Raw genomic sequence first — 25,465 nt, forward strand, 5'->3', positions numbered from 1 at the left:
GAGCGCCCTGTTGTCCCTTATCCCAAAGCTCTGCACGGCTTGGGCCTCCCTGTGCTTGCATGACATGGAAATATATTTTTTGTTGTGCATGTAGATCAATTTTTTGAAATAATCCTCTTGTTTACACATGGATGGTGATGTTAATATATTTAAAGAATTTAATGGTATACAATATGGATGTTGCCAAACTTTGGTAAATGTACACATATTATGAGAGGTAATCCAAATGAACTACATGTAACTTTTTGTATTTTACCCGGGTCAGCGAGATGCTTCTATTCCAGTAAAGTTGCATATCTGATCCTGTCTCAAACTGCCACACACTGTACTCAGCTTAAAGGGGAAAATTTTTGATGTTTTTTTTTTTTTTTTTTTTCTTTTGTATATAAGTATTTGTTAAATGCAGTTCTGGCTCTCTGTTCTCTGTATAGTTCAGACCACGCTTTAGTTTGTAAGTGCTACTTTTTCTGAGGGACTTGGGTTCTTTTTAGTTTGTGTGGGGATATCTTAAAAAAAAAAAAGATTTAAGTTTAAGAACTTTTTTTTTTTTTTTTTTTTCCTTTTTCTGCATGCTGCATCATATGCTGTGGGACTGTTGGAAACTTGATACTGTATGAGAATTAAATAAAATTTAAATAAACTTTGAAATGTTGAAAGTAAAAGGATGTTCTGTCACCTTTTTTAAACTTAATTTGCACAGGTTGTTACTGACAAACTGTAGTTATAAACAGAAGCTACAGTATATTTTGTCAGGAGGCATCATCCAGGTTAAATAACTGAGTTCCTGGTCTGAAAGCTCACATATTATACACTTCAGTGATAATGAATTGATTCAGTGATTGATTGTTCTTTTGGTTTTATTTACACAAACTCATATTTTCAGATACCTGCACTGTTTATGCACATATCATCATTTTTTTTCCTCATATTTGACGGCAACTGATCAAAAAAAAGAACCAGGTGACCGTTGTTGGAAACATGAGGCCGATACAGAAGAACCGTAGGTGTTGGTTCAAAAGGCAGTCAACAGTCTGAACTCGTTATCACGGATCAAAGTGGGGATTTCAGCAGCCAATGGGTGAAGAGATAAATACACACAGCAACCAATCAGACTTCAGAATCTCTCAGCAGTCCTGCTGGCCACCACCCTGATGTTGCCATAGACCTTTGAGGGTGGACTTCCTGTTGAGGGGAAAAGAGGTTTTAAAGGTTACTTGTCAGAATTACATATGGATTCAAAGAGTTCTCTTCCAAATATGATGTCGACTATCTGATCCAGTTTTATTGTATTAATCAAACAATGTGTGTCTTACCTAAGATCAAGTTACATATCGCCGTCCGGGCCATCTTAATATTCTGGAATGATCCTAATAGGTGAACTTTTCTGTTGAGAGACAGATGAAGGAGTGTGAAGTTAAACATTTCTCTGTTATTAACATTTACATAAACATACACTACATATACTACCACACTTCTGTGTGCATTCACAAGAAAAAACTGCAACATTTCTGTGAGTTTTACAAGCAGTTGTATTATTATAATAATAATAATAGTATGTTCCTTACATTTAATAGCTGCAGAATTTGGAAATCAAGTTCCACTAACAGGTCTGATGTCATACGAGTGAAGATGAAATTCTGTTTCTAAATGTGAAACCACTGTTGTACTTCATAAAAGTAGATATTCTTTCTGACTTTTGGCCATTTGAAGATTTCTTTGAGGTTTTCTTTTAAAGCTTATGTTAGTTTCTGTAACATTGTATTGAAACAGTCAAACGGTCAAGTTTAAGTGCAAAACTGCAGTTAAATAACTTGTTTTCGGAAGCTCTTAAACAATCATTGTAATAAAATAGCAAATGATCATATAAATATCATTTTACTGTAATGCTGCAGGAATTTTCACTCACGTTTCTGCTAACACAATGCGAGTCTTTGTGACGTTTTCAATGGTGAATTTGGTTTTTCCTCCCTTCCCTGCTATTCTTCCGATGGCTCTGGATAAGTGGTCTCCCTTCAGAGGTTTCACTGCAGACAAACAACATGAGAAAACAATTAAAAACACACCAAGAAATCAGACCTTGAGTTCATTTTGCAGCAGGGAGAGAAACGTGTTAGTAAAACATGGAGACTTGCGGAGCAGACAACCAAGGTGATGCGATCTTACCGTCTGTGACATCAAAGCTTTCTAGGAAAAGCTCATCTAATCTGAGGAGTGCTAGGGCATCCTGGGAAGAGAAAGAGTGAGTGTTATGTCACAAAACTCAGACGAGGTTCAAGTGACATCACAAAACATCAACAATTATTATGAAGCTCAGTGCTTAGATTGGAGTGACTGCCTACAAAGCAAAAATATGAACACTATGGGCTATGAAAGCTGTCAAAGACATAATACTTTAACAATAAACTTCCTGTTCTTATATTATATATTTGACAGGGAGAACCTGTCATCTTGTTGGCAGCAGACAAAACTTAGTTATTGATGTCAAACATTTGATAAAGTTCAGTATCAGCAATCTAATAAGATCTAGTGCTAATCCTAAATCTCAACAAGTGGCCCCAAAACTTCAGGTTGTCTAGACATTTATAGATTTTTGAGAAATGTAATAAAAACAGCTGCTCCTGAGCCTAAATGAAAACACGCACAGCTCACTAAAACCTCCAATTCATGTACTCACTTCAACCTGGAATCCCAGAACAAACGCTTTAACAAAATCTGCTGCTTTTGTGAGCGCGGCGATGTCCTGTGTCTCTTTGCATGTCTGAAAAAAAGAAAAGCATATTATGAATTAACAAAACAGACAACTGAGTAACAGAGAAAAACAGTGCTTGTCAACAGTGCTTTAATGTGTTGGAGAAACTCACTTTGATTTCAACATTACGAGTTTTGAGGTTGAATCTGACTTGAAGCTGCAGGTTCTCTACGATGGGAGTGAAGATCTTCAGCCAGTTTTCTTTCAGCGGGGTGTATCTGTGAGCTGGGACGGCGATTTTACGCATCTCGTCTGGTCCCTGAAACACACACGACACAGTTATCATTATACTGTGTAACAATATTCAAAAAATGTTGTTATGTGGTATTAAAATTGGATTTATTATAATAAAACTTAAGTTATGGTTACAAAATCTACCAATGCCTTAATGGAAAAAAAACACACAATTAAAAGTTAAGGGTCATTGAGTCCACATATGATATAAGCACAATTTACTTAGGCTTTAAATGTAATTAACACTTCTCATTCTGACAGATTGTCCTTTCCAGAGTGTTTAATTATAGATGGATTAATCTGCAATGGTAATTTTAGTTGTAGGTGGTCTCACTTATCCTTGTACTTTAGGATGGTTATTAGCAATGAATATTTTATGAGTTTATCAAATGCTCTGAATTTTATAATTTATACCATATTCTGCAAAGCTGCTGGGGGTTGAAAGCATTAGTACATTAGAGCTGCAATACTTAATCTATTAGCCGACTGTCAGATAATTAATCGGCAACTATTTTTGATGAGTCATTAATAATCTCAGTCATTTTTCAAGCAATAATGACAAATATTTTATGGGTGCAGCTTCTTAAATGTGAAGATTTGCTTTTTTTTCCTTTTCATAAATGACAGTTGATTGAATATCTGAACATTTTAGACTGTTAGTCAGACAAAACAAGCAAACAGAAGACATCACTGTGGACTCTGAGAAACTGTCACGACATTTCAACATGTCATAGACTAAATGATTAATCGATAATGAAAATAGTTTGTTGCAGCTCTACATTAAATAATGGTTTTGTGTCAAAATTCAAGATCATCTCTGACCCATCTCATCCTTGCAAAGACTCTTTGAACTTCTTCCCTCAGGAAAAAGACTGATAGCCATGGAAACTTTATGTCCAGAAGCTGTTGCCCTACTGTAGCAAAACTGTACTGTTATCAAACTAGACTTTACATTGTGCATCACTCGTTTAATTCCTGCATTTGTCACCTTCATATATTTAATCAAACTGGACATAACATTGTAGATTGTATTAAATCTCCACTGTTACGTAATTTAATTATTTATTGCAGGTCACATTTAGTTATTGCACTTGTCACCATGTGTTGGTCCCTAGCACAGTCCATATTTCCTTTATACAGTCAATATTTCATCATATCCCACTTCAAGACTATTATTATTCCATTCTGTAAATAGATTTTAAAATTTTCATTTTTGTTGTATTTGTATTCTTCTATGTTGCGTTTAAGGGAGCAAAAGCCAAGACACATTATTATATGCTGCTAATAAACAGATTCTGATCATAGACTAAATGATTAATCGATAATGAAAATAATCGTTAGTTGCAGCTCTACGTTTCATGAGGGTTTTGTGTAATAAAATGTAATGGATTAAAAAGTAAATCTGGAATATCACAAATGTAAAATACTCTAGTTTTGTGCCAAGTGTTTTGTTGTCAGAAGACTATATTGCGCAAGCGCAGTACCTTTAATTACTTAGTACTTCGCTATTACTTTATGACACAGGCAGATGGCATAAAATAACCACTTATTGGAAGTTGTAATGATGATATTGTTGTGATGATATTGAGACAACAAACAGACTATGTATTCAGACAGTACTCACCTTCAGTTTGTCGCCTGAAATTGGAGGAAACTGCGGCCGCTTGCTGGCTGTGGGCTCCTCCATGTCCATGTCCGCTCCGTCGTGTTCACGTTTTCGTTTCTGAGTCTTTTTCGACTTCACTTTTGTGAAAGAGTCCGTGTCATCTATTGTCTCCGCGGCAGCGCCAGTGTCCGGGGCTGTATTTGTATCAGGATCCATCCCGAAATCAGGTTTAAATTAAACTAAACAGTCTAAACTGAAGCAGACTGCAGGCACGGCGGTGGTGAGGGTGTCCACGTGCAACGGAAAAAGACCTAAACAGCAACTTTGCCGTCGCCTGAGGAGTGAAAATAATAAGTAATCGCGTTGTAATTAACAGAGACGTTTCAGTAAGTTACTGGAATTGTGTATAAAATAATAAAAAATACGGATACATTCGGTGTGTCTAAAACACGTGAAATGTTAACTTGAAATGTGTATATTTAGTCAGGCATCTGTTTAGGCAGCTGCAAGAGGGTCCCGACGTCATTTGTTTTGGCAGCAAGCTGCATTGAACATTATATTTCTTGCCACTTTTCAAGAGCATTTCAACCCTTTTAAGGGGCTATTTCGCACTCTGCAAAGATGTCATCGCCACTGTCGAAACCTCAGATAATTGCGCATATTCAGAAAAGTTTGAACTACACAGTGTTTGACAGTAAATGGATTCCCTGCAGCGCGAAGTTTGTCTGCCTCGGGAACTTTCCGAGGGGAACCGGGGTGATGCAAATATACGAAGTTCAGCGCGGAGAGGCTCAGCTTATCAAGGAGGTAGATAATACGACACAACATGTTACTTCTGTTTGCTCTTGTACCTTTTTTTCCTCAGAAATACATTGTTCAAACCGTTTAGGGTTAGCTAGCTAACACGAAGTTTCTAGAAAAGTCCTGCAAGTTGCTTGTCTCCATAGCAACAGGCAACACGAGAGTACTAAATGTCCTCGGCAAGTTAAAGTTTGACTTTTTTGACCTGCCTTTGCTGTCATTTAATACGTCCTTGAAGGATGAGTTCATGTCCAGTCTGTCTTAAAACAACAGTCTGGTGCCTATATGAACACTGAAAGAGGTCTTCCTCGCTTCCCTCCTGTTCATACTGGCTATTAAAAGATCCCCTTCAAATCTGCTTTCAATGAAAGTGACAGTGTGTCAATACAGTCAGTTTGTACAAAAAGAAAATTCAATTCAATTCAATTCAAATTTTATTTGTCCTGTACCATCTCATACAAAAGCAGTTCAAAGTGCTTTACATAAAAACAAAATAAAACAGCAAAAAATGTGCTTATAAACAGGAACATCCATGTATACATACACACATACACACACACACACACACACACACACACACACATATATATATATATGTATATATACACTGTGACAATAAATTTTAAATTTAATCCTCTCTGTTGGAGAGGATGTGGTTTAGTAGGAGACCTTTCCCACATTTTTTGGGATTGTCCTAAATTACAAGTTTACTGGAAGAAGTTAAAAAAGGAAATAGGAGATGTGTCTCCAAGGGGATTGAGGAAAAACAAATTATGTATGCTTAGAGCTGTTGTGTTACTAGCCCGTAAAATGATTACAATAAACTGGCTCAGGCCCCACCCACAGACCAATGGACCCAAAGACTTAAGGCCATGAACTGTATGGGAAAATATAACTGGTCTACTGTTATATCGTATCTAGCAAAGTTACTTGTTAACTTTGTTACTCATTCTTTCATACCAATATTATTTGTGTATGTAAAGTTGTGAGACAGTCTATCTGAAGCTTATATGAGGCTTCAGCAGTCTGAGTTAGTCATATCAAGTGGATATTTTTCACATTTAGTCTTTTTAGCATCAAATTCCCTCTTTGTGTTTCCTCAGACAGTGTTTCCCTGTTGACCTGCACTGGAAGTATAGTAACAAAGTTTGGTACTAAAAAGACTTCATATAACCTTCAGATAAACTTTAAATACATTTCTGCACGGAAGGAGGCTTGTGGATTTTAGCCTCCATCACTTAGATTGTAAGCCCATTATAAACAGATCTTCTAATAGCCAGTATGAGGAGGAGGAATGATTAGGGCAAGAATAACCTATTTCAATGTTAATTTGGGTGCCTGACTGACTTAACACACACTTAAAACACACACACACACACACACACACACACACATGCGTTTAAAAGTACAGTCACAGGCCTTGTGTATAACAGGCTGTGTGACCTTTAACTACCACTACAGGACGCAAATGTCAGCCTATGACACAGAACAGGCAATGCAATACGACACTGGTAAGTGTCTGAGAAAAACAAATGTCAGAAAACTTAAAGTGTCTGTGATCTTTATAGCTTACTGGCAACTGAGACTGGCACGGTTACTGGTCTGTATCTGGACTTCAAGAAGATATAAAGGCACAGCTGAAGGAAAATGTTCACATCAAGAGTGCAGAGAAGATTTGAGGAAGCAGGATTAATGGGTTGTGAATCAGCTTAGGAACCTGGGAAAAGAAACATAAAACGTCTGCTAGGACTCATGAATCTTAACTCTAAATATTTAGTTCATGGGTAGATTTTTGATTATGCCTAAGTAATTCCAATTAGTCACAAACTTTTCATTTCACTCATGCTGATCCTTATGTATTTGCTGATTCCAACCAGAGAGCACATTCATACTACGGTTGTACTGCTTGTGCAATTCTCTGAGCTGAACCTTGCCTCTTATGTTTCAGGTAGAGAAGCCTAAACCCATAAAGTGTGGGACATTCGGAGCCACCTCTCTGCAACAAAGACACATAGCAACTGGGGATTTTGATGGAAATCTCAACATATGGTATTTTATCCACACCCAGTGATGTCATAATGTCTGTACCTTGCCAGAAAAGAAGATTTTCATTTAAACACAAACCACTTCATGTGCTAATTGTAGAGACTTAATTCAAAACTGTGTTAAAACCAAAGAATCGGATAATTAGTATTGACCTCTTAATGGAAGAGTCATGCAATTTCTTTTAAGATGAATCACTGACTGACTGAATTCAAAGTGAATTCACACTGAGCCTGTCTTGTAGTCTACTAGTTCATTCAATGCAGACATTTCTATTGTCTACAGGAATCTGGAGATGCCTGAAGTGCCAGTGTACACTGTAAAGGCCCACAAAGAGATAGTGAATAGTATCGATGGTGTTGGAGGCCTGGGGATTGGCGACGGTGCACCTGAGATAGTCACTGGAAGCAGAGACGGTAATAGCAATAAGAATGCTTTTAAAGCAACAACATAAAGAAAATTAGCTACAGAATTAAGTTAGCTAATATGTTTTGCTTCGGGTGTTACAGGGACAGTGAAGGTGTGGGATCCTCGACAGAAGGATTCACCTGTAGCCAACATGGAGCCTATGGAAGGAGAAACCAAGAGGGACTGCTGGACTGTTGCATTTGGTGCGTACCTACATCCAAATCTTCTACATAACCATGGCTTTATACAGTAAAAATGTGCCCTTTGCAGTTTTTGACACCTGATTTCCATATCATTTAAAGGTAATATCAATACTGTGAAAAGATCATACCCATCATATCTATCATCTCTACTTTACAAAGGATCGTGCCCCAGAGTTTCCTTGTGTAATTATCTGACGATTCAAATTGTTATCACATAATTGACAAGTGGTACTGAGGGCATGTTTTACCAACACAGTAACAGCAACCAGCACAAAGTGGACAATCAGGAGGTATATGTTTGCCTTTTTCATTTTGTAATGTATCAGCAGAGGTTTATCCATGTTCTCTATGCACAGAAGTTGGGTAAAGTGCATGTAGGTCGTGCAATGGAAAAACAATCATCCTCCCACTCTTATGCATTGCTATGTGCCCTAGACTTCATAATGCTATACGAACAGGCACGTTTCAAGGTCAGGAAAATAGCAAAATGTCAAAGTCCTGAATGCAACAATCTATGTGCACCAAAGAAAATCTTGCCTTAAAACTGTGTTGTAAATTATATTGTAATACTTATTTACCAGGTGTTTTCATCACTTCAAAATTCCAAAACAGCTTTGAAATTGTGCCTTTACCATCATGAATAAAATCAGACCTTCTCATTATAGGTAATGCCTTCAACGATCAAGACCGCTGTGTGTGTGCTGGCTACGACAACGGAGATATCAAACTCTTTGACCTGCGGAATATGTCTCTACGGTGGGAGACCAACATTAAAAATGGGGTGAGGTGCACACACGTATTAAAATGGTGAAACATAAAAACATCTGAAAAGACGGGGTATGATGTTAAATATTTCAGGGAGAGATTTTCCTCTTGATTTATTTAGTCATGTAGCCAGTGTGGCACCACAGCAAGAAAACTACAATCACTTCTGAAGAAAACGGGAAGTCAAACTGACTTTATGATTCAACCAACTCAGCTCTATAAACTAAGAGTTGTAATATTTAGACTTAATGTTTTTATTAGGATAAACTATCCAAACATACATTATTTCTTTTGCACCGCAGCCTGCGCTTGAATCATAATGTAGACAAAAACAGGGACAGATGTGGAGACAGAACTTAAAATTACTTCCCAGCATGAATAAGACTGTACATACAATCATAAGGGAAGTCTGAGGTGAAGGCATGTTCTCTTCACACGTCATATACAAAGCACTGCACTCATTTTATTACACAGTTGTTTCAACACCTCCCGTCAGTGGTCATTATGTCCATTTCAACATATTTTTTTGGGTATGGAGAATAGTTTGTGGTGGAGCCATGCCCTGTGATAAATGTCCAGAAAGAGACCGTTATTTTCTCTTGCATCACGGCCAGGTATGCTGTGTGGAGTTCGACAGGAAAGACATCAACATGAACAAACTGGTAGCCACCTCACTGGAGGGAAAATTCCAAGTCTTTGACATGAGGACCCAGCACCCCACCAAGGGCTTCGCCTCTGTTTCCGAAAAGGTAATTGACTCGGGTGGGGCGAGCCAGACGGATGTTTGGCTCCTATGTATGGGAAAAATGTCAAAAGGTTATTATCATTATTATTATTATTACATTTGTAGGGTACAAAGGGAAATGGGGGCACATGTCGTTTTGACCATTTTCACAGCTGGAAGTGTTTGGGGTTGTGTTTGTCTAACATTCTCTGTGGCTTTGTGTCACCGGCCAAAATTGACACTGGTCCAGCGAGGAGAGAGAAGTGTGGCTTTTTGTGGGAAAATACTAGAAAAACACACTTAAACCGGCATTAGTGTACAGCCCAGCTTGCCAAGTGTTTGCTAGGTCTGAGAGATCAGACGCCTCAGCTTTCTAAATATTTGTCCAGTTCTTCTGAGCGATCAACAGTTGGCACATCAAAGTCTCCAACCATGAATCATGAGGTTCCATCAGATATTTCAGTTATAAATAAGATATCTGTGTAGCTCTACAAACAGGTATTTCCATCTGGATGAAGTTTGACTTTGGATCCTTTTTATTTAAGTGGTTTAAAAATGCAAGAATATCATAGTAAGTTTGCCAAACAGGAGCCAATAAATTAACAACTTTGGATAAACATTTCTGAAGGCATCATTTTCTATGTTCTTTTTAAAATTTATTCAAGTAGGATATATTCAGGTTTTTTTGTCTTTTCCGTGTCAGCAGCATATTTAGGTGTTGCAACACATTGTTTTCTTGAAACCAGACTCGATGATGTCATTAATAATGCTGCAACTATTTTTCTGGGGGTGTTCTGCATATGTAAAGGTGATACATAATTTGTGATTCAGTGCAGTTTGGCCAGTTGACGCAAGGAAAGTGGAGCACCGGGGAAGGTGGGGGTTTGTAGCAGAGATCACACTAGTGACAAAAACTGCTCCATCAATGACATCATTTAAGAGTTTAAGTCAGTACCAAAGGAAGAGTCAAAACTGTGTGAGGGACAACAATCTTGACTAAAATTACACAACAGCATGTGCACATTATTGACCCTAATCAGATTTAAGTAGTTGACAGGTTTTTTTAGATGAGTTTACATCTTGAAAGGTGAGAGAAATGAATTTAATGATCCATTTTCTTTATTTTAGGCTCATAAATCAACCATCTGGCAGGTGAGACATTTACCTCAAAACAGAGACATCTTTATGACTGCAGGGGGAGCAGGCAATATACATCTATGGAAATAGTAAGTCATCCATCTTTACTCACAACAATGTCAATCCCATTTCAAGATACATAAGTAATCATCATGATGGTTGTTTTATAAGAAGACAATTTTCCTGCTTTACTAAAAAACTAATCTGTAAAATATTTTTTGTGATGTCATTACCAGCGAGTATCCCGCTCAGAGAAGCAAGAAGGACTCGGATGATGTGAACGTGGGCGTAGCCGGCTCTGTCAACCTCTTACAGAACGTCACTCTGTCCACTCAGCCAATCGCCAGTCTGGACTGGAGCCCCGACAAGCAGGGCCTGTGTGTGTGTTCAGGCTTTGATCAGTCTGTGCGTGTGCTCATCGTCACTAAACTCAACACGGTGTGAAAAAGTGCACCACACCAAAGACTGATGGTCAGGATCTTCATCTATTTCCATTTTTGTAGGATGCTCTTTTGTTGCACTATTGGCAAACATTGTTGTTCTCCAGTTCTCCCTGTTGTGAAAACTGACTTTTGATATGATGTTTTTTTTTGTGAACTTTGTGTTTACAGATTAAATGTGTCTTTTGTAGAAAAAAACGACATCATTGTCTCAAGTTTTTTATAACAAGTAAAGTCAAGCAAAGAACCGTGTGTGTAAGCATAGGAACTGTCTTACCAGCAGAGGACAGAAGAAGAAAAGAAAAGACAGAGAAGTATTTTTGGTACAGAGAAACCAAACATGTTAAACTGTGACTCACTCAAGGATTCAAAAAGATTAATACAGCTATTCAGTACCGAGTTACCAGAATGATCATATCCAGCATTTGAACTTGAAGAAGTCCTGTAGATCCTCATCGTCTTCTTGTCTGTCATGGATCCTCGCGTAAACGCTCTTCAGCAGCTTAGTCATGGACTTTCCATCCAAGATGTCGATATATTTCTCAATGCAACCTACAAACACAACCACAGGTTAGCAAATTAAAAAAAATGACTGCAGTCAAACGCTTTCACATATGAAGAAATTCATTTCAAAACCTCATCCAAAATATTTGTCATGTTGTTTGAACTCTGTTTAATGATCTGTATTAAAGTTTGTCATGAAAAACCTCATATGATACTTAATGTACTAATAATATATTAAACATCTTGAGATAATTAAATGCTCCTAATCTGATTTGCTCTGTGCACAGTGAATGATTTGTCTGACATCATGCTGCATGTATGTACTCTATGTCATGCCATCTATCCGGCCGTCGCACCAGTTGAATGTGATACATCTCTATAAATAGCGTGTCATGGCATGTCACATGGGCCTGGCTGCATGATTTCAATGCAAGACTTTGTAAACAACACATTTTGGTTAAATATAGTCATGGTAACTACTTGCTAAGAAAACTGTGGTAAACCAGTATTTGCAAATACACAGTACATGTTTTGTTTGTTTAAACATGCCCGGCATTCACGAGGGGTGGAGTTTGCAACATACCGTAGCATGGTGCAAATGACTGCCACTGTTTTAAACACTATTTATAAATACTGCACTATTTAATAATACTGCAGTGTTTTACCTAAAACAGTTCATTTTAAACAATCAGTCCCAAATTATTATTATTGTATATTTGATAAATAATTATTTCCTTTATTAAAGTCAGAATCAATTTGAAAAGTTGCATGCAAATTTGAATTCAGCTCACATTAATAACAGCAGTGTTACTGCTCACTAGTGCTTCCACTGCTGTTACCACTTCTATTTCAAATAATAGCAATAGTAATCACTTAGGCCCATGACTTTGCCATATGCTACGAGGTTGGGGCCCAGCTGCGGGTGGTCATACAGCTCCAGCATCATCAGCATGCGGACGATCTCTCCTGTGATGAAGGCGTCGTCGAAGCTTTGTTCAGCCACAGGCTTCAGAGGGAAACTGCAGTACACCTCCACTGCAGCCTGAGGGTCCGACGGCTCCAGCAGCTGCACAAGCTCGATGTATGCATCATGGACCTAGACAGTCAGTTTATTCATCAACCACAAGGAGAGAAATGAACACTGGACACCTGCCAAATGCTTGTAATGTCTATAAAGAACATCTCTACCTGCGATATATGCAAGTTATTTTCTCCTAAGAAAGGCGTTTGAGCTGTAAAATGCTTAGATTTTTGCAGGGATAAACGTGCTTTTGCGATCAGTGGACCAAATCTAGGACTCATTGATACTTAATTATCTGTTAGGGATTTCCTTTTTGATTCTCTTTGAAAGTGTAACTATACTAGCACCTCTGTCGGCTTAAAGGTGCCCTGTGGTTTCAATGTTTCCCTCCAAAATGATTTGTGTGTATCCTTGAAGCCTGACAAAGATGTTGAATGCATTTTCTTCCTCATAATTTTTGAATATTTTAAATAGTGCATCGTTTAAATCCATGCTTGTTTCCTTGTGCAATTCAGTTGCCAACAGTCAGTCAGTAAAATAGCTCACATACAGTGCATGCTTGACCGTGTGTGCTTGTGCAACCTCATGCACAGCTACATAGCGCCACTAGTGGTGAAAAACTTCATGGGGTAACTTTGGTGAGGGGCATAACAATTCATCCATTAGACACATTTTATAATAATACAGTGAATACAATATTATATATACTTCTTTTTTGCTTTGATATCTCATGTTTGGTTCAGCATATAAACCAGCAACAGAATGTGATCCATTCACTGAACTGAATCACCATGACTGCAGTCACCCAGTTCAGTGACAGAGAAGTGTTTTCTTATTTTAGAGTCATTGTAAACTGTATTGTAAAAGCAGTGAGGAAATGGCTGAAATCTAAATATAACAGACAACATCTGACCCCTGGTGCCATGGAGATGACCTCCTGGTAGAGCTGCTTTGCCTGGTCCTGAGCCTCTACAGAGCGTGAGAGGGCGCGGGCCAGACCCAGCCGTGAGATGTGAGACCTGCGGTTCACTGGACTGGACGCACTGACTCTGTCTGCCGCAGCAGGCTCTGACACACAGAGTAAATACACACATACAGTATAATTATTTCCTTTCAGAAAAGAAGAGACAGACATCAAGAGATGTCTCTTCCTGTTGTTATTTCATGTCGTGTCATACGTGAGGTTTCACAATGAGACAACTGTTGTTTAAGGTGAGATATTTTTTTATGCTTTGCATAATTTATGTGTAGTATACATGGTCTTGCAAAAATTGTGTATTGGTGAACTTTGATTTTATAAAACACAGTCACACAACAACAAAACAGCATAATCTGCAGTTCAAACATATGATTTGTGTCACCTAAATCCTGAAACTTAACTTTGTTTCATGAAAAACTAAGATTTTGGGGAAGATTCTTAGACATTTCAGCTATACAGTATTTGTCATTCTCTTGCATTACAGTAAACCATGCTTCTGTCATGTCTTACCCTCTGTTGTCTCAACAGTATTGGAACAACAGTCCTGTTTAGACTTGCTGGAAGGGAGCTGGGGTTTAGTACTGTTGTTGGAAGGTTTGGCTGATCTGTCTGGCTTTGCTGCTGCTCCAGCTCTACCCCTGTAAGAGAATATATAATATATATAAATTTATATATATGTTAATTTGTGCTCATACAAAAAATAATTCATACACATCACATTTATGTCAATGTTAATGTCCTTATTCATGCATAACAGAACTATTAAATGAGCAGCTGCGTGGTATAGTTTGGGTTTTTTTTTTTTTTTTTTTTATATTTTTCATTATAATCCTCAAGTTTTCAAGACCTGTAAATGTTCCCTTCATTCGAATAATTCTCTTTTCATACAACTTCTACAAGTAAACTAGAAAACCTCCTCCAGTGAAGCAACTCAGATCGATGAACAGTCAAAGATTGTGTTTGTTCTTGGCATGAATATGAAGAAGGATAGAACTGAAAAAAGTATGCCTCCACAGGAAATCCTCCATGAATAAATAAAAAGGTAAAAACAGACAACCACAGAACGGGTCTGCCAAACGCCTGAATCAGGCTGCCAACATGACTCACCTGGCTGCTGGGGTTTTGGCTGGAGGCCGGGCAGCTTTCCCTCCCCTAACGGGGGCCAGCGAAGCAGGAGCTTTGGATACAGCTACTGCCGCCCGCCCTTGACCAGGCCCTCCCTGACCTTGCTTAGCTCCTCTCTTAGCCGCACTGGTGTCAGAAGGCCCCTTCATTCCCGCTCGTGGGGTGATGGACTGCTTGGCGGCTATCTTGTTTTCAGCCTCCAGCCGAGCCTGCCACCAATTTTGTTCTGAACAAACAGGAGGGTTAATGTGCTAACGTGTTAGTGTTTGGGGTTCATTTTCACTGCATTTGTTTAATGCAGTGTTTGTTGAACAGAATTGCTCGAGTTGACATGTCATGTACATCCAATTTTTTCATGAAACTACATGAATATAGTTTTTTTGTCGTTTTTTTTTAACCTTTTTTACAAAAATATGAGATTTGTTTGCTGGGAGTGATACCAAAGACCTTAATGTGAATGACAGTATAGCACATATACTCACTGCTTAACTGTTCAGGAGGCTCTCCGCTCTGACTTCTGTTTTCTAACTCAATGCTGGCCTGGAAGCTGAGGCAGGCATCAGCTATGGCGACCTTTGACCTGTCCGAATTTGGATTGTTATCATATTGAGCCAGCTGTGCCAAACCTAGGAGACACAAGGCGTGACTGTTCCGAGGCGTGATCACTACCGCAAGCTGGCATACCTATAGACAGCAGCAGGGGAGACGGGCGAAAGATACAAGTTTGATTTCTCTGTTGCATCATAGAGGCAGAGAACAACAAACACTTATGGCCATAACAGATAAAAAACAGTATATTCTAGCTATGGTGCCTCAATGTACAGCAACACAATTAACTGGCAGACATCTGTGGAATTGTCAACTTGCACAACAGACACACTATTACCTTCTCCTGCATGTCCAGCAGCTCCTGACAGGGGGCGATAGAGGTGAGGCGTATAAGAGCTGTGAGGGCCTGGCATCTCTTTGCCACCAGAGACTGCTTCTCAATGCCAGTCTTGGCCTGGCACTCACTCTGCTGGATCAGCCTCTGCAGCAGGGCAAAGTGAGCATCCAGCAGCACCCACTCCAGCTGCCCGCTCACCTCACCACGACACACACACCGACTCACACTCTGGGCAGTCAGCACGGCTACACTGAAGCATTTCAGCACAGAGACGAGCAGACACTGGGTTTTTATACGGTGCTTCAACACTTATTAAACTTGATGTGAATTTAAAGACTGTAATTGAATCACAATTTCACACTGGAAATGAGTGAGACAGCTTATTGGAGCTGAGATCCACTGATAAATTCTTACTAAAACAAAACTTCTGGTTTGTAACGTACGTGTGATAGATTTGTTCAGCACTCATGGCCTTCCCTGCCAGCGTGTTCCTCTGCTGCAGCTGGCCCAGAGTGAGGAGGCCTCGCAGGAACTGTGTGCTGAAGCTGGATAGAGGGTCTGATGGATCCTGCTCCACCCAGCTGTACAAGACAAAGAATGGCAACACATTCACATACATCAGCCATGATGACTGTGATGAAGTGACATACACACAAAACAGACAAACGCAAAGCAAGGATCAGAACTCATTGATTTTAAATCAAAGTAACCACTCTGTCCCAAAATGTAACCAGCTATTTTTTTAAACTAGTGAATAATCAGATCTCTAAATCTTCACCCTGTCCTTCTCCCCTTTAGATTCAGATTGTCTTGTGTTGCCCGAATTTGGATTTTCTGGCCCCAAATCCAGACTTTGAAAGTTCTTCAATAAAAAAAAAAACACCATTCATATCCTGCATCCTGTGTTCTTAAACAGAACATCCTGGTACATTACTGATACTGTCATGCCCATGTCTCCCTCTCTCTCTAGATGCATCCACCTCCACCTCCACCTCCACCTCCACCACACACACACAAACACACCTCCTGTTGCACCGCTGGCTGATAAAGTGCTCCAGTCCCTGTTGTAAGAACAGAGCAGCCTCCTTCTCTGTGTCCTCGGAGACTTTTTGCTCCTGCTGCAGAAGAGCCAGGCCTGTGAAGAACCTGAGACAGTGAAGGCAACACAGAAGAAATGTTGAAGACCAGCTCTGACTCTGTAGGTGTACTTGTAAATCTGGACCCTGTTGAACTGCTAGGCCACATTTCTGCATGTTTGACAACCCAACCCATTCCAACCCTGGTTGATTTTTAATTTTCCATTCCCTCTATGATCATGATATTATTATTGATACTTGGCAGGTGCAGCATGACTTGGATCCTAATTATACTGCTCTCTTCAGGTGATATTTCAGGTGTTTTTTCTATCTATGAGCCAGTACACAATATGAGATCCTCAGGTAAAAACCTCCTGGCTGTGTGGATAAAATTTAATTAATTAGGATTGTTATTACTGCTAATACAGCTATTGACACAATATAATTTCTGCTACTGCTACCAGCAATAGTTCTATGACCTGACCTGAGTGTCGGATGTAGGGGGCGTAATGCTAGGCCGCTCTGGAGATGCTGAAGGGCTTCCCTGCTCCTTCCCTGCAGCAGCAGCAGCCTTCCTACATGGAGGTTATACTCCCAGCTGTCTGGACTCAGAGACCAGGCGTCCAGGTATTTCATCAGGGCCCGGTGGACGCAGTTCTCCTCATCCCGCACAGCTGCACTGCTGTCCTGCAATAAGGGAGAAGGAAGTTCATTCAATATGTCATTTATTGATGACCAATTACTTACTGGGTGCTGTCGACGGCGCCAGTCTGAGCAGCCATGGCAGTCTCCACAAGCTACATAAAACTTAAGCATCCATAAACGGTGGCAGTTTGACGCATTTCCTTATTAAAAAGGATGCTGTGCTACATCTAGCAATGGAAAATGTCACAATATTCTGTTTTCTACAAATCTACTTGAGCTGGAAAACGATATAAAGTGACTCTGAGGCGAGGGATGTAGTCAGTGATGATGGATCATTATTACTGTCTTTTTAAACTTTGCAAAGCCGTTGTGAGGGCTTTGTAAACTGTGACATAACTCTGAATGGGATAAGCAGGTTGGAATGGAATGACTGTACATCCAATCAATAGTCATTTGTCATGCATCAAGTTAGAAACGATTGCTATCAAGCCACAAGTGAACGGCAGTGCAAGTAATTGAAAAATGTAATGTCAACAAGCTGTGAGTTTCCTGGTCAAAACAGCAAACACAACTCTCTCTTTATGTTTTAGGTATTTCACTGGTGCTCCTAATTAGAGCAAGTAAAGTAAACTTCATTGTCAAGAAACATTATAGCAACCTATAGTATGACACAGTTACCTTGCCAGTTTTCTTGGAGAGCCAAATGTAGAGTGTTTGAACATAATCTGCTTTGCTGGACTGGCCCTGCTCTCTCAGCTGCTGATACTCTTTATCCAAGGCCTGAAGCTGGTTCTCTGTGGTGGGAGTGCCGAGGAAACCGTGGAGTTTACACACAGCCAGGATGTCATCCTGACGCGCTGTTGATTTAGCATCGCTTAATTCATCTCTGTCCTTGTCAACCTGGAGATGATGGAGTGAAAAGAGGAGAGGGTGGGACGCTTTCAAGAAGCACTATTTTAATTTTTTTTTTTCTTTGTCAGGTTTTCATAAATGTTTAGACCTTCACATGACAGTGGTTTCAATTCAAGCAACTGGAATGATATGGGTGGGAAAGCCTTTGAGCATGGTGCATTACAAGTGTTTCAGTCAGGATCCTTGAAGGTAAATTTACGGGGACATTTTGTACGGAGCAATAGGTATGATTATGTTAAACAGTGTCAGTGATAAAGGATTTTTGATAAAAAGGTTTAGAGAAGCTATTTAGTCATGCATGTTTTATCGGAGTACTGTAAGAGCTTGTCTTCCCACATAACATTTTCTGACACTACCTTCTTCTGGAGGCCGTACATCTCTGTAGCGTAGTGCTGCTCCTCTAGAACGAGCCCCAGGAGGAAGTGGAGTCTGGCATCTCTGGAGTTGAGTCTGATAGCTGATGCATAGTGGACAGCAGCTTGTTCCAGGCTATGAAGAGGAGACTGCTTGTCCTCATACTGCAACATGTCCCCTGTTGTGGAGATGTAAAAAAATGAAGCCTGTGGTATACAGTATGCACACATCAGACAACAAGCCCAGAAATATTTGCATATATTTGTAAGAGAATTTGCATCAATATAGAATTGAAAAAACAACCTTTCACAGTGACTTTATTCTGCTGACTCGTACTACAGGAAATTTAACCCATGACAGTCATGATAGGTCTATATCAGGATATCATAACATCATCATAATAACCATGACAGAGATGAATTAGCCAACAAAATGACAGATGCTGTAGATAAGGAAAACTTCCACCTCATGTCTGCTTCCTGAGTACACACCAGACTCGGCTCAAATAATATCAAAGAAGTCTGAGCATAGGTCATTTTGATGAGTGCGCTGCTCAGGGTTTCCTACTTGGCTGTGCTCATGCATGTTTTATGTGTTAAACATACATCTATCTAGTGTGTGTAGTTCTGTACTTTTAAACCTTTAAAAACACAAATTTACTGTCACCCAAAATTAGTTAGTTATTTTAGTTCGTTTTAGTAGAGTTTTAGTTTTTAGTAGAAAGTATTTCAAAACATAAGGTGATACTATCCTCTAAAACATTTTAGTTTTAACATGGTTCATAATTTTAATAATAACTGATAATAGTTACTTTTACATTCATGTCAGACTGTGGTGACTGTCAGAAAAGACAAACAGACACTTTTACAAACAGCATTTGGCTGCTTTCTTGTGTTACTTTCTCATGAAAATGTTTCAACTTCACTTCACTCTGAAATCAAACCCTTGCACTACAGTTTGAGACACTGCTTCTGTTTTATCCAAACACAAACACGTCCCTGTTCTCTCCTATTCACAGTACACTGCATAATAAGGAATAAGAGGAGCTCCCATTTGGCCTCCATCTCTCTTTGCACTTATGAATGATTGCATGTGTCCTTTGAATGAAATATTCAGAGTGTGACTTGCCTTGGCAAGAGTTCCCTTTTTCTGTCAGACTGCACTGATGTCACAGCTTTTATATTCCAGAGAATATTACAAAACCTATGAAGCAAACCCATTCTGCAGCTGCTGCATTTTTTGTATTTCTTTAACTACTATAAACCAGATTTAAAAAAACTTTCAGTTAATAAAGGTTTTCTGTGGACCTAACTAATATTAATTTATTATATGCAGTGTAAAGTCTCTTTAAATATTAAAAATTAAATGCAGAACAAGCAGCATTTTTATTGAGGCCAAGTTCCCTTGCTTTGATAATACCTACAAAAATGATCCAAAATGATCTTTGTGTTTTGCAGCAGGTCAGATAGAACAACACTTTTCATTCATAATCCTCTATGCAGCTTGATCCGGTACAAGAGGAAAAAGCTTGTTTATTTTTCAAGGGGTGAAGATTAACTGTCCATCCCTCCCTATCTCATACCAACTCTCTCTCTCTCTCTCTCCCGTGTTACTTCTTGGTTCGGCTCCAGTGACTTTCATTCAGGCCTCTGGGATCAGTCTCGAATGTCACTTCTCAAAGTCATCAAACAATTAGTAAGGCATAAGTAGCTGAGAAAAGACAAGCAGTAACTTGAGTGCCTGGCACATCGGATAGAAGAAGAAGCTCCAAAGGCAACCGCTAACTCGCCCATTTTCATGTATTTTTTAATGGCTGAAACTGAGCTGCTGTGCCAAGGCGGGGCAAAGAAAATTACTGCCCTGTTCGCTGGCCAAGGATGTCTTTAAATAATCAAACAGGTGTGTTATTTTACTACCTGTGGAATACAAAATACACTCCAGAAACTGTCTTTTAAAGTGAGTGGTAATTTAGATTGACTCTGCAGCATTTTATAAGTAAAGGGAAGAGAAAAGAAAGGTTTTATTACAGATATGTTAATGAGAATAATATCTGCAGAGAACTGATAAACCTTTTGATGAATTCTAATTGGCCGGCACCCCTTTTTTGGATTGCCCTGAAAAGTATTCTTCCCAGGACAAAAAGAAAATAAAGCATTCTTATTATTATAGTATTCTGCACTGTGAATAATAAAAGTGTAAAAATACAGAGGGTGAAAAGGTTATTGCAGTCAGGAGGGTGTATCAGAGACTTTAGGAGGGAAATAGGCTTTATCAGTGTTGTAGTTGGCATTGGTTGCCAACAGATGTTGATAGAGTACTTGACATCCATTTAATTCCTGATCCTACACTATTGGATGCAAAGTAATACATGCCTGGTTTTGGCAAGCATTGCCGGTAGAGTTTCAGGTGATCCTGGGCCAAAGAACACAGCTTATCCACATCGTCTTCTCCTGCTGTCATCTGTAGTCTTTTCTCCCAGTTACGCACCTGTAGTGGATCATTCAGCAGTGAAGTAACAGAGGCGAAACCGTAATGCTTAAACCAGCAGGAGCAGTGTTGTACAGTACGGGTAGAGTTGATGTCCATATAGTCTCTATTACGTCACTCAAATTCATCACAGACATAATCTTTTACTAACTAAATATTATCTCATTATCTCATATTATTAAGGAGCACTCACTTTTACCACAAGATTATTTTGCCTCCTTATCATGTGTGATCTACTGTATATGTGAAAGTATGAAAGCTGTGATTGTATTACAGCATCAGAATCACTGACAAAAAGTCCTGTTCGTTCATAATGATCAGATTTAGGCAATTCTGACCCCTGAATCAGATCTCTAGTTTACTGAATGGATCATTACTTGAAATAGGAAACACAAAGAAAGAAACACAAGTCAGAGAAACTGAACTGACTGTACACTGAAAATACAAAGTGACAGTAAAGACCATTACCTCCAAAATGTGTTTAGTCTCTATTTCCAAACAATTGGATGATGCAAAGTGTTTCTTATACCAAGTCGTCTCTGTGACATCCTGAAAGAAATGGTACCCTGGTTATACTGAAAATGTTTTTTTTAATATTTCACACATGTGGATGAAGAAGTAAAGAGAATTTGACTGATTAAATCAGTAAAATAATCTATGGTGAGTTTATTAACACAAAGATTGAGGGTATAATAGCAATTAATCAAATGCAGAAACGCCATCACACCTCTGCACCTCATCCATGCTCACAAACACGAGATATTTTTACCGTGGAAGTTAAACCAGCACTTAGTCACTGTGAAGGGATTGCTGACTTGTAAATAAAGAATGAGCAAGGTCAGTGGCAGTGATTCTGGCAACGCAGAGCACTGTTAAATCTTTCATACTGACCTTTGCATCCAGGTCCCCTGTGGGCTTCTGTGGACAGTCCAGAGAGTGTGACCCCAGCTCAGACAGTTTCATCACACTGTCACATCCTTTGTTTAAAAAAAGATCAAACACACAATAAATCACTCACTACAGGTGGATACTAGTGTTGTCCTCCACTCTTGATCAAAGTAAAGTCCAGTTAAATAACACATTCATGACAGGTTTAATCAGGTGATTGTGTGTTTTTTACAGAGTAAATTGAGCTGTCAGTTTAATTAACAACTCTGCAGAACTGCTTTTCCTACAAATACAGGTAATTGTGCAAATTGAGCTCCAACAATTGTATTAAACTTCTACTTTAGGAAAGAAGTCTATTCCATGTTGTTCTGGTGCCACTTTTATGGTTGTTCTCTTGGTTGTCTAAAAATAAATTACTCATCTGACTAAGCAGGAGGAAGCCTGCTGGATAAAAGGGCCTGATGCCAAATCAAGCCTTCAACTCAAGACAGCTGATAAATGAGGTCTTAGTTAAGTAATAATATCCCCCTAGTTACCGCAACATAATAGATGTCTACAGTAACATCATGTTACATGATAGTGAAATCAGGACTTTTGAGAGGTAAGGGAGAGTGTACCTAGCAGCGTGAAGTTGTAGTTATACAAGCCTCTCTGGAGGCAGAAATAATTCAGCTGATCAAGAAAAATCTTAATGTTGGAGCATCCAGAAGGTTTAGCTTGTTGCAATAAGTCCAGTTGCTCTTGACTCAACCCTTCTGGATATACAATGACCTGGATGACTGAGAATCTTCACAGACTTAATGGTGGAGCCAAAGAATCAGAGTGCAGGTTAACTATCTGAGCATAAATGGCAATGAAGGAACTCTGTAATGGCAAGACCTTTTGTATTCTTTGATTACGTTTTACATTTGTGGCCGTGGGAGGTTAGCGAGCTATTAACTTCCTCCTCTTCATATCAAATGTTTTTTTGCTGAAATAATTGTGGTTCTATTACTTTATCCATTGACCTTTAACTCAACAAATAGGAGCTTTGTCTCCACAACACAACGATTCTGCTGCAGACAAATCTTTTTGAGGAGCTAAGACCCCAAGCTGCACCTCGGTAATTAAAGAAGCACTTGATCAGAGCAGCAGACATCTTCCTGTCAAGGTCCACTTCAGTGACCTTCCAGGCGTCTCCCAGAGGACAATCGCTAAGAGGGTCGACTTTCGATCTTCGTGCCAGCATCTCGATATAAGGCCTCGAGAAGATGTGCTTTGGGTCACTGCAAATCAACAAGAAAAGTCTGAGCCAGATGTAGTACTAGAAAGCAGTGCGTGCATAGTCTTAGATCCTTTAAACTGTGCTGTCCTAAATGGTAAATGGTAAATCCAATTAACCAAAGTAAAACAATATAGCCGTCAATATCCAAACTCAGAGATTGTGCATGTGATACTGATTTGTTATTGTTTGTTGTCTTTTTTTTAAGTCACAACTGCATCAACTGCAATTAAAATGAATATGATAAAGGTTCTGACTCTTAACACTATTAGCTTTTTTTCACATACAGTGTCTTCCTGTTCAAGTCTCACCTGTGGTTGATAGATACAGGCCTATAAAAAGCACTCAGGGATACTGGACATTCATAGTCCAGCTGCTGTTTCCCATCAGTGAAGGTCACAGCCATGGGAATAAGCTCTCGAGTCACCAACACTGTGTACACCTGACAGAGTTAGAGGAGTGTCGGTTTTAGTTACCACTGGAAAAAAAAAGCACTAGTGTGGCAGTAGAGCCCATCCTTACCAAACCTAAAATCACCAACAAAAACCTCTCTTCTTGAAGCTGATTTATATAGTAACATGGGTCAACTAAGAGTGTGTGCAAGGCTTTAAAATGTAAGATTACTGTGGGTTACCAGGTAGGTATGAGGTAAAGATGAGGTGACCCGCAAAGCTGTGAAGATTTATGTGTTTTTAAGTGTTATTTTAACAATTGACTGTGCTAATCGAACACACATAAAAGCCATCACATCAGCACTGATGCCTCATCCTACCTGTGAATTACTGCCATCTGCTGAACAAACTGTGATCTCCACCACAGTGTCTCCAAAATTCAGTGGGACTGGTTGTGAGCTGTCTGCCCCATTCACTGTAACTTTAATGTTTTTGTCTGGCACCTTAGGAATCAGGGTCACAGCATTACAATGAAAGGTGATAACACCTGTGGGGGGAAAAAAAAAGTTTTCAGTGAGGGCAACAGAAATCAGAAACATCAATAAAAAAAATATTTGTATCTTATATTTAAATGTAACCTGCTGGTATTTGGAAATTGTTTTGTTTTTTTGTTTGTTTGTTTCTGTAAATTTGGAAGACAAAATACCACCAAGGGACATAATTACAAATGTTTTTACATTTTTAACATTTTCAGATATTGTAGTGTTGCATAAACATCAATATTTTTTTTAACATGTCAGTGTATTTACTTTTTGCATCCATTAAAATATGAAATAATAGCACAGCAAGACTTCAATTCAACTCCTGCATCACAGATAATACAGTAGTTTATTAAGTTTGTACTCACTACCGTATTCATAGATTTTAGGACAAAATGCAGGATGAAGAGGGAAATCTCCTTCCAAAGCCAGATGACTGAGCTCTGCAATCTTTGCAGAGAGCTTGGTGATTTCCACACAGTATTTCTTTATAGTACCATCTTCAGCTACCACCTCAATCTCTACCCTGTTCAACCCATCATTCAGTTTAATGGTGCTGGAGCCGTCACCAATGAGCTGAAACATAAAAAAAAACACACACGGTGCGGATGAGGTTAACTTTTCTGTGAAGGCGAAATAAAAACATAAGCATTTATTTTGTTACATTCATTTGCAGGACAGAACTCACAACACTGTATGAAGCCCCACAATCACTAGTAATCAGGTCCAGAATCACTTTGTTGACATTGCTCTCCACTGTCATTTTGTAATCTGTGACTTCTGGGGTGAAAGCTGGCTGTAGATTCCCACAGGAGACGGAAAGCTTCTCCAAATCACAGTTGTCCATGTCTCAAGCCTCTTTCACGGTTGGTTTAGCGACAACAATGTGGATGATCCAAGTCCTAAATGCACCCAAACTGTTCTCTTGACATCCCAGGTTCACACTGACGCTCCGGGTTACCATAGCAACGTGAACACCTCAGCCCCCTTCATATATTAAGTTACCAGCAGTTAACTTTGAAATATCTTAAACGTATTTTCTCTGAGGACAGAGCACCATCATACACCAAGAACATGGTGTTGTTTTTGCTTTTTTCAGTTTTCGTCATAAATTCAGGTAACTTATCTGTCAAAAAAAGACGTCCACATAGAAAGAAAACTCTTGTGGCCAGTTGTGGTCGCTGAACAATGTACCAAAAAAATATTTACGCAAATACCGCTGTTATTATTCTACAAAAAGAACACATAAAGTTCGTTTTAAGTAACTAAAAATGCTATTAACCGCC

At 39.1% G+C, this 25,465-nt stretch overlaps 3 protein-coding genes across 4 annotated transcripts; 1 reads left to right on the forward strand and 2 right to left on the reverse strand.

Annotated features, from left to right (window-relative positions):
- Positions 1-839: 839 nt before the first annotated feature.
- pno1 (partner of NOB1 homolog) lies at positions 840-5,052 on the reverse strand. The gene is made up of 7 exons (XM_044373866.1): positions 4,608-5,052; positions 2,862-3,008; positions 2,675-2,758; positions 2,164-2,224; positions 1,907-2,024; positions 1,314-1,384; positions 840-1,182 (listed from the first exon to the last, which is right to left on the reverse strand). The coding sequence occupies exons 1-7, from the start codon at positions 4,803-4,805 to the stop codon at positions 1,115-1,117; spliced, it is 747 nt and encodes a 248-aa protein (XP_044229801.1). The 5' UTR covers positions 4,806-5,052; the 3' UTR covers positions 840-1,114.
- Positions 5,053-5,085: 33 nt separating this feature from the next.
- Positions 5,086-11,885, forward strand: dnaaf10 (dynein axonemal assembly factor 10). Its single transcript, XM_044373865.1, has 8 exons — positions 5,086-5,396; positions 7,339-7,439; positions 7,719-7,849; positions 7,943-8,044; positions 8,710-8,825; positions 9,424-9,558; positions 10,662-10,759; positions 10,907-11,885. The coding sequence occupies exons 1-8, from the start codon at positions 5,211-5,213 to the stop codon at positions 11,112-11,114; spliced, it is 1,077 nt and encodes a 358-aa protein (XP_044229800.1). The 5' UTR covers positions 5,086-5,210; the 3' UTR covers positions 11,115-11,885.
- Positions 8,890-25,382, reverse strand: LOC122997603. Of its 2 annotated transcripts, XM_044373864.1 has the most exons (21): positions 24,868-25,382; positions 24,548-24,755; positions 24,021-24,187; positions 23,560-23,690; positions 23,086-23,252; positions 21,991-22,076; positions 21,568-21,648; positions 20,985-21,099; positions 18,615-18,790; positions 18,025-18,246; positions 17,186-17,388; positions 16,649-16,771; positions 16,069-16,206; positions 15,626-15,875; positions 15,222-15,423; positions 14,722-14,965; positions 14,125-14,252; positions 13,549-13,703; positions 12,488-12,710; positions 11,507-11,662; positions 8,890-9,600 (listed from the first exon to the last, which is right to left on the reverse strand). In XM_044373864.1, exons 1-20 carry the CDS (start codon positions 25,024-25,026, stop codon positions 11,523-11,525), a joined length of 3,318 nt encoding a protein of 1,105 aa, XP_044229799.1. In that variant the 5' UTR covers positions 25,027-25,382; the 3' UTR covers positions 8,890-9,600; positions 11,507-11,522. The 2 variants fall into 2 exon arrangements, with proteins under 2 accessions (XP_044229799.1, XP_044229798.1); XM_044373863.1 differs by lacking the exon at positions 8,890-9,600 and having other exon boundaries at positions 11,317-11,662.
- Positions 25,383-25,465: the final 83 nt, after the last annotated feature.

The sequence above is a fragment of the Thunnus albacares genome, chromosome 14, assembly GCF_914725855.1.
Source record: "Thunnus albacares chromosome 14, fThuAlb1.1, whole genome shotgun sequence".
Classification (NCBI taxonomy): domain Eukaryota; kingdom Metazoa; phylum Chordata; class Actinopteri; order Scombriformes; family Scombridae; genus Thunnus; species Thunnus albacares.